This window comes from Sinocyclocheilus anshuiensis, unplaced genomic scaffold, assembly GCF_001515605.1.
Source record: "Sinocyclocheilus anshuiensis isolate Anshui unplaced genomic scaffold, SAMN03320099.WGS_v1.1 scaffold24, whole genome shotgun sequence".
Classification (NCBI taxonomy): Eukaryota; Metazoa; Chordata; class Actinopteri; order Cypriniformes; family Cyprinidae; genus Sinocyclocheilus; species Sinocyclocheilus anshuiensis.
Genome location: NW_015557090.1, coordinates 1,600,694 through 1,609,578, shown reverse-complemented (window position 1 = coordinate 1,609,578; position 8,885 = coordinate 1,600,694). Strand labels below are relative to the sequence as shown.

Genomic DNA, 8,885 nt, shown 5'->3' with positions numbered 1-8,885 from the left:
TGGCTGCAATATAACAAAGAGTGAAAAATTTAAGGGGGTCTGAATACTTTCCGTACCCACTGTAAATTATTGTTAAAACAGTGTTTCCCAGTCACTGTTGTCGGGTGTGCCATGGAAAATTATCAAAAACTTCCTTATCTCTATTATATTTCGTTATTATTTTAAATCAGTGCTATTGGTCATTATGTCGGTTTGTGGGTTTTACAAATATTTAACCAATGAAAAACATTCAAAAGAGCTTGTGACTAAACCTCGTAATGCCATTGGATCCTCAAATTGTCAGTGAAACCTCATAACTCTACCCTGCCTCCATTCAGAATTACCTGTTTTTATACAATCTATGGCCGCAACACGCAGTTTGAAGACAGATGTCTACTTCTTCGCAATGCAAGGGTAAATAAAGAACTGATGTTTGAATAAGTACAGCGTTTCCTTCACTCAAGAAATGCTGTCTATAAAGGCTAATATTTTTGTGTATAAAGAGCAGAGAAGAGTCTCAGCATTTGCTGTCTAGTTGTAGCCAATACACTTTTGTACATTTTAAATATCATAGCTGTTCGTATTTTATATCGTGAGATTTTGGCCAAATGTATTAACATGAGAAACGGAGCGCCCATATAGCTACAATAAACTTTATAACCTGCAAACTGGTGAAAACGTGATGCTATTAATTTACTGCCTCAGAGGCGGCCGTTCTCTGTCACGCGCTCATCAAAAACCTAATTAACTTCATTTGAGTATGATTTTCAGAAAGTAAGTGCAAGTGTCTGATCATATATAAAGCCAAAATACCAGCTCTGATGACGCAATGTTTAATTTTTGGAAAAATAAAAAATAAGTTTCCCCTTTCTATCTTTTTTTTTTTTCTTTTTTCTTTAATGCTTAGTGGTGTGCCGTGGGATTTTTTTACATATCAAAACTGTGCCGTGGAAGAAAACAAGGTTGGGAAACACTGTTAAAACACTTTTAAAAAGTTTGCCAGGTGGCTAAATGATGCCTGTGTTAATTTTTTGATAAGTACTGTAAATGTTTTACTTTACATTTAAGTACAGTACAGTTTTTTTTTTTACTTTTTAAGTACAGTGCAGTTTTTATTTAACTTTTAGGTACAGTACATTTTAATTTAATCATTTAAGTTTTGTATTTACCTGTATGTAAGCACAGTGCAGTGTTAATGTTCAAACTGTATTTACAATGTTTAAAGTGGCAGACAATAATAAATATTCTTATTAGGAATAAAACTGCCTCATTTTTTAACTGTGCATAGCTGTAGCTGAATAATTAGGCCTACTATATTTTAATGTTGTTCATTATGGTGGTACTTGGAGAGCCAAATATTTTCTGAGGTGGTACTTGGTGTAAAAAGTTTGAGAACCACTGCTCTAGTCTATGGAGCTGTCACGTGATGAACGAACTACTCGAACCCAAACCCGAAGACTCGAGAGATGAACTAATCATTTATGTTTCCTGTACAGAACCTATTGGATGTTGCGCATGCGCGGTCAACACGAAATGAACGAATCCCTCGCTGAGACAACTCGTCGTTCCCGAGTCATATTAAAGATTCGTTCAAAATGAACAAATCGTTCAAGAATGACCCATCACTATCGCGTGTGGATAGCTGATTTATAGAAGAAAATTAAGTGTTGCTTTTGATGAAATTAGACACTGACACTGTTTTTCATGTTTAATACTGCTGATTGCTTTTAAACAATATATTGAATAAAGTACCATGTAAATACACGTGACGTGACTTCATGGGAGTGCTAATTTGCAGAGCTCGTGCAAACATACCCATGTTGCTATGAACAGATGCTTTTTATAAACAAAAATGCTTGCTGTTTCTCAATTTTTTATGTTTATTTTGTTACTGAGAGGAAAGCTCGCAGCACATATTTGCATATTCATATAAACGTTGCTTTCATCAGAGTGGGTGGCGTCGGGATGTTTAATAACGGTACCTCTGCTCACGTATTCCCAGTGGTGTATAAAGTACCTGAAAGCCATACTCAAGTAAAAGTACAGATATCTTACCAGAAAATGACTTTGGTAGAAGTTGAAGTCACCATTTAGAATATTACTTGAGTAAAAGTCTTAAAGTATGTGTTATTTATTGTACTTAAATACGAACAGAATTTTTAAAATCTTAAAACTCCAGCCAGGAGTGGTGAACAAGAATGTTCTGGAAAGTGATTTTGAGCCTCTCTGTGATGGTACCACGAGGTGTCGCTCACTAGCGGATCTCAGACTTCTGAAGGGGATGTAGATTCGTAGTAGTGAGTGGAAGTAGGTGGGTGCTGAGTCTGTGGCTGTTCTATGATATATTTATTTTTTGGTCCGGGATTGCATTTAAAATGAATTGGTCGCAAGCTGAAGTCCAAATGAGACGTCTTAGAAAAGGCATTAATGCAGGGGAATGGGACCGGCCTTTATTGATGCAATGCACGGCCGCTTCGTTATCGCAATGCGCTACGATGCTGGTGGTGGACCAATCTTTCCCCCACAGGGCCGCTGTGGCGACTAGAGGCTATAACTCTATATAACTTTAGATGCGTGGCTGGGATGGAGCCAGCAGCTTCGCGCTTGCTTCGGCTGCTGTAGCTGTAGGCCGCGGGAAACTGGAAGGGTTAGTGACATTTAGCGGGACAAGCTGAAATGCCTGGGTAGGTTGCAGTGTTGCCGACTTAGCAATTTGTTACTAGATTTGGCAACTCCTCAAGCCTTGTCCACATTAATACGTTTCCGTTGAAAATGCATCTTTTCCTCTCGTTTTGGCCTTCCATCCACACTAAGACAAGGAGTCCAGGAAAACAGAGCTTTTGAAATGCTCTCCAGAGCGGATACATTTGAAAATCGGATAAATTTGAAAATGCTGTTTTCACGTTGTAGTATGGACTGTGGAAATGGAGGCTTTTGAAAACGATGACGAATGATTAGTCATGTGACCCATATTTTACCAATAGACGTACCGGTAACGTTAATTGTGCAGTTATGTGCTATTCACTTCCACACTGTTGATAAAGATATTTACTTTGCACACTCTTCAAAAATGGCTTGGTCGTCTGGGACGAAAAGGCAGCTTTTTCCACCTTTTGACCACAAGATGTTGTTAGTGTGCACCATCTCGAAAAGCTTCAAGTAATGAACCTTTTTACGATACAGTTGAGGGGAAAAGCCTCAGTGCTTCGCAAAGCTTCATTTTTCCATCACTAAAAATTATCGTACAAATACGATAATTATCGTACATCTGGCAACACTGCATTGTACCAATAGACATGTTTATTATTACTAAATTAGTAAGGCTAATTTTGCAGTTATGTGCTATTCACTTTCACACTGTTGCTAAAGATATTTACTTTGCACACTCTTCATATTACAGTCCTAAAAAGATGACAGAAAATTTACTCATGATTGATGTCCTGCAGCAAAACACGAGGGCAGTTGCGTTTTAGATCCATTCTGAGTGAGCGCGCCATGGGCGCGTCAGTGAATGATGAATATTTCCGTAAATGAATTGATCCTGCCAGAAGAACTGCGTGAAACGTATTATGTCTGTGTCGTCTGTATCATCTCAGTGAGGTTTTATACATGCACAGTAAGGCGAATGTAACACTTTCAGAGATTTTGGAGTGGATGATAAACTTTGGAAAAATGCCTTGTTTGCTTCATGGTTACAAAATGGCATCAACATCCGTTTATGTCATAACGTCATTTAACAAACTTTAGCCACAAAACCTGCTTTTAGCGACTTCACCTGAAAATTAATTAATTTGCGACACGGCCTGCGCCGCTAGCGGAGGCAGCTTCAAGCAAGCGTCTGCTACGAGAGCTGGAGGCCCAGCTGCAAACGGCGCTGTGGCCGGAAGAGCCACGGTGAAAGGCTGAGCCGAAGCGGTAAGCGATCGAGGCTTTGCTGCGATGAGAACTGGGATGCGGCCCAGGCTTGTTGAAGGCCTGCTGCTGCTGCGACCCAGCGCTCGAGGAGAGCCGGGTCTTGTGCGGGACGATGGTGGTGTCGAGTGAGGCGAGCTCGGGGCTTTGCACGGTCTATTGACCTCCTTGGCGGAGTGGATTTAGGAGTGAGGTTAGCTAATTTGCAGGGTGACGAATAGATCGTACAGATCCGGCGAGAATAGTGCATTGGAATTAATCAGCGTTTGCCTTGGACTTAAATACTGTCCAGTTTCTGATCGGAGGAGTTGCTGTTACGGCCGAATGATACGAGGATGCCGGGGAAGTTGGAAGCTTTGGCGTCGTGGAGAGCATGTGGCTGGCCGAGAAAAGCAGCGGCTGCGATGAAGCCTGGTGCTCGGCGGCCATGTCTGGCGGAAAAGGAGTGATCATGGGGCCGGCAAATTGCGGTAGAGGATCTGAAAAATCCCCAGTATCGGTCTCGTCGTTGGGTGGGAAAAAATTGGGTCTGTGATAAAAAGGCAAAGGAGCGAACCGAATGCTGGAATACTGTAGTGAGAATGAAGGTAATATGGTTTGGCTATTTATAGAAGTTCTCTCTCGAGCTGGTAGGATAGATGGCGTAATTGCTGATGATGAATTGGCCGGGTTAATTATCTGAACGTGCTCCTCCCCAACTTTGTTAATAAAACATCATTAAGAGAATAGGGACAACCCGTTTAGACCATGCGCCCGCCGACCGTTTTCCCGTCGATAAAAAGTGCAAAAGTTAGCAAAAGTGGATTCGTGATTCTGAGTGCACCTGCGCTGTGCGCTTTAGACCATGCGCATAGATCGTTAAAATAGAGCCCTGTGTGTAATTTGGTGATATAGCCTGCTTGATAATGTCAGATCGCACATCATTACAACAACACTTACCATATTATCACAGAAGATATACTGTATATTGCACACCCCAGCCTCGACTTGAGTGGAAAATTAATCATCCGCGGTTGTGCGCGCACTTGTTTGCACATGAGCAAAGGTGAAATTTAGGAGTCTAACTTGCAAACACCAGACCACTGATTCGTCAAACCTGCTTTCCTGCAGTCCGTGTTCTTCTGACTTCTGACTATTTTGTAGTAAGCAACGAATATGCTTCGGGGAAATGTATCGGATTTTAATGAGGAAATGTAGTGGAGTAAAAGTTGACTGAAATATAAAAACTCAAGTAACGTACAGATACTCCAAAAAAATACTTAAGTACTGTAACAAAGTATTATTACTTCGTTACAATACACCACTGCATATTTCAAACTTCGTTTTACCCCTAAACAAAGAACTAAAAATGACTTTGTTTTGAGTATATCGGGCCCCTAACTGAGATAACCAGAGAGACAAACGAGGCAGCACAGCAAACTGTGGCAAAGCACACAGAGAGAACCTGTAACATATACATAATTCATGTCCTGTCTCCATATAGATCATCTATCAACGCCTCACAGACTATGTGCCCATGCTGATAATCCTCTTCATGCTGAAGGATGCAGCAAAGACATTGCGGCATCAAATGCTGGAACTGAGGAATGGAGCGGATGTGGTGAAACTGCTGAGTGAAGACTCAGAGCACGGACGCATGAGAGCGGATTTAAAGCAGCGTCTGGAGCGCCTCACACAAGCTCAAGACCTGATAAGCAACAGACTCTGAGAGAGCTTTATAAAACATCAGGGATATAAATGTAGCATCAGAAAATAATCAGCTACAGATTGTCAGACCACTTTCTAATACAGCATGGATTTAGCAACAGGGATAAATAAATGTTTTAATTTCACAAAATTAGTAAATAAACAAATTTACAAATGCAGATTATTATTAACAATAAAAATGTTGAGGATCTATATTTTTTCTTCAAAAAGTCACTGATTATGATGAAACCCACATAAGGAGTTCTATAACAGAATAAGACTGGAAGTTACCTTACCATGTATGGTGAAAATTTGGAAATGATTTAACATCACATTGTATGCAACTTTACTTTAAAATACAGTCAAATTATTATTACTACTTTTATTTGTTTGTTTGAAATTAAACTATAAATTTCTCAACCCAGGCTTATCGGAAAACATGCTGGTGGTTACATGTTTTGCGATGCCCAGTAAGTGGCACTACAAGCACATAAAGAATTTGGTCTGCTATAATACATTTACATGTTTTAAAGTTCAAAACCACTTAGTGTCAGTCAAAAATACCATATTCCTTTACCATAATCAGGTTTCAGGAGTTGAGATCCATGTGCGGCTTTATTAAAAGTGTGAGCAGTGGTATAGGCAGGGGGCAATCAACAACAATAGTAGTAGCCAAGGTAAAATGTAGACGTGGTAACAAAACAGACACAGGGTCAGGGAAGGCAGAAGGTGAAATGTGCTTTTAAGTCTTGGAAGGATTGGAGAGCTGCTGGGGACCAGGAGATCAGGAGCCCCTTCCCTTAAGCATTGATGTTGGGGGTGCAACGACAGAACTGAAACCTTTGATAAAACAATTTATCAGCCTTTTACAATTATCAGCAATTTACAATTTTATTCAAAAAAAAAACATCAGCAAATGCTATAAAACATTTAGACAAAATCGCATTCAAAATCACAGGCGATTCATTGCCGATTTTGAATGCGATTTTGTGTAGCTTGTCAGTGAACTACGGCCCTGTGTAGTAAATGCCGCTCCATCTGAAAGCACGTGCTGGACATTTACTACTAATCACCAGAAGCGGCATTACTGACGAGATGCGCATGAAAATCGCATTCGATTTTTTGCACAGCCCTAGCTCTTTTATCATGGTAGGTTGTGGCCATTTCAAAAGTGCTTGTACCTTGCTGTCATCTATAACCACCCCCTCACATAGCCTAGAAATGATACTGACAGCCGAAGGACTTACATTTCTCAGCCTTGGTGTACAGCTGATGGTTGATGAGTCCATGCAGAAAATTTCGGACATGCTTAACATGATCCCCGAAAATATTGGAAAAGATAGGATATTGTCAATATACACAATCACCCATTGATTCAGCATGTCTGGAAAGACGTCATTAATGAAGGCCTGGAACACAGAAAGACTATTGACCAGTCCAAAAGGTATCACAATATTCTGTCTTCACAAAAACAGTGGGAAGCTCCCCGAACAGTCGGCAGCTTTAATGGCAATCTGAGAGATACAGACTTTAAACAACCTGTGATGCAAGTGTTAGTCCACATGGTAAACAGTTCAGGGTCAAGGACAGGCAATAATAACAAAAGAATGTTCAGAAATGTCAGCCGGGACGAAACAAGACTTCACAAGAGGTAAGTGGGTGTGAATGAGCGTTTAAATGATCCAATAAATGGGGAACAGGTGGAGAAACAATCAGTTCCAGGTAGAGGGCTTATGGGAAATGATGTCCAAGAAGAGTGTCAATGCTCAGGTGACAAAGCCCTCCGGTGGTAAGCGAGAGGAACCACAGAGGCAAGATTTATGATAATTTCATGTGATTTTAAATGTAGGCCTAAATATTTATCTGAGTGACAGTTTTGGATATCAGACAAAATACAGTGTTAACTGGTACTGGATACTAGACAAAATGTATATATTTTGATGGGAGCTGTTAAAGAGACTGGACCCAATATTCCCATCATGTTGGAATGATTTAACACTACCGTTGTTCATACCGTTGAGTGGATTGCAGAGCGTGCAGTCAAGAAACAACAACAAACGTAATTCTGTTTTTCTGATGCAAGGATTTTATTTTGAAAAACGTACTTGAAAGTAGTGATGGGAAACCGAGGCTTTCTGAACCGTTTGAGGCTTTCATCAAATTGTGCCAAAAAAAGGTTAATTACTTGAAGCTTTTAACACAGTGTGCATTAGCGATCTGGTGCTTATACTTGTTTTCTCCACCATATCTAACAAATCAAAGCGGAGCAGAGGGTATATGGTTTGCAAAATCACGTGACCATACAAAGCTTTGGAAGTCCGTGACACACAAGAGTGGAATCAATCTGTGATCTGTACAGTTCCAACTAATCTGATATAATCTCTTCTAAATTAATTTGTGCCAATGAGACCAGAACTCGTGTCATGTGTACAAATCAGTTATTCATTAGATTAATCATAACTGGAGTCCCTTAATCATGCAGATTTATGCTACAGGCTCTGTGTAGAATTGTACAGTAAGAAAGTTATTTCCCTTAACCAGGAAATTAACGTTCTTAGAATTGACAGACAGTTGACCCTGAGAGGTCAAGTAAATACTTACAGCGGATCTAAATATTTATAATTAATTATAACTAGTTATGATTAATTATTCATATTTCCCCAATGAGCTGATTCGCTACACTTGCATCAGGTGGGGTTGCGAAGCATCAATTTTTTTTCAAACCAGCTGTCCCGATCTTCCAATACTGCATGACGTTCGAAGCTTCAAACATCATCAATCACGTGATGTTGTCATTTCGATACAACCATCGGCACAGTGTGTGATACAATAGTGCTTCGAAAACTGCATCGGAGCATTGGAGCCACTGTATCATCTGTCCCATCACTACTTGAAAGCTGTTGAAACTTCTGTCAGACGCAGTTCAAGTAAAGAGTGTGGCAGTGCATGCTGCATATCACTTCGTTACAAATAAAGTGCAAATTGAATTGCGAGCATGCAACATCGTAGTTATGTTGTCAATTAGTAAATCATGAAACTACCAAAAAGTACCAATAAATTATGTAACTGGTACTTCTTTTGTTAGCTGGGAAGGATTTGCATGGAGGACTGATTCTACTCATCATGACCAGTGTCTATTTCTGTCATTAACAGTTCAGGTTAATATTGTGTATTTACTATTATAACTAGTTTCTGTAACCTCAAAATGCCACCTCATTTTCGCTTATTTTCTTTATTATTTTCACAGTGATATATATATATATATATATATATATATATATATATATATATATATATACACTGAACAA

General features: G+C 39.7%; 1 protein-coding gene across 1 annotated transcript in view; it reads left to right on the top strand.

Moving 5' to 3' along the window:
- Nucleotides 1–5,743, top strand: part of mxf (myxovirus (influenza virus) resistance F) — a 28,906-nt gene extending 23,163 nt beyond the window's left edge. Inside the window, exon 14 of the mRNA XM_016471900.1 lies at nt 5,375–5,743. Coding sequence (XP_016327386.1) covers nt 5,375–5,599 — 225 coding nt within the window. The 3' untranslated portion in view covers nt 5,600–5,743. The remainder of the gene's footprint in view (nt 1–5,374) is intronic.
- Nucleotides 5,744–8,885: the final 3,142 nt, after the last annotated feature.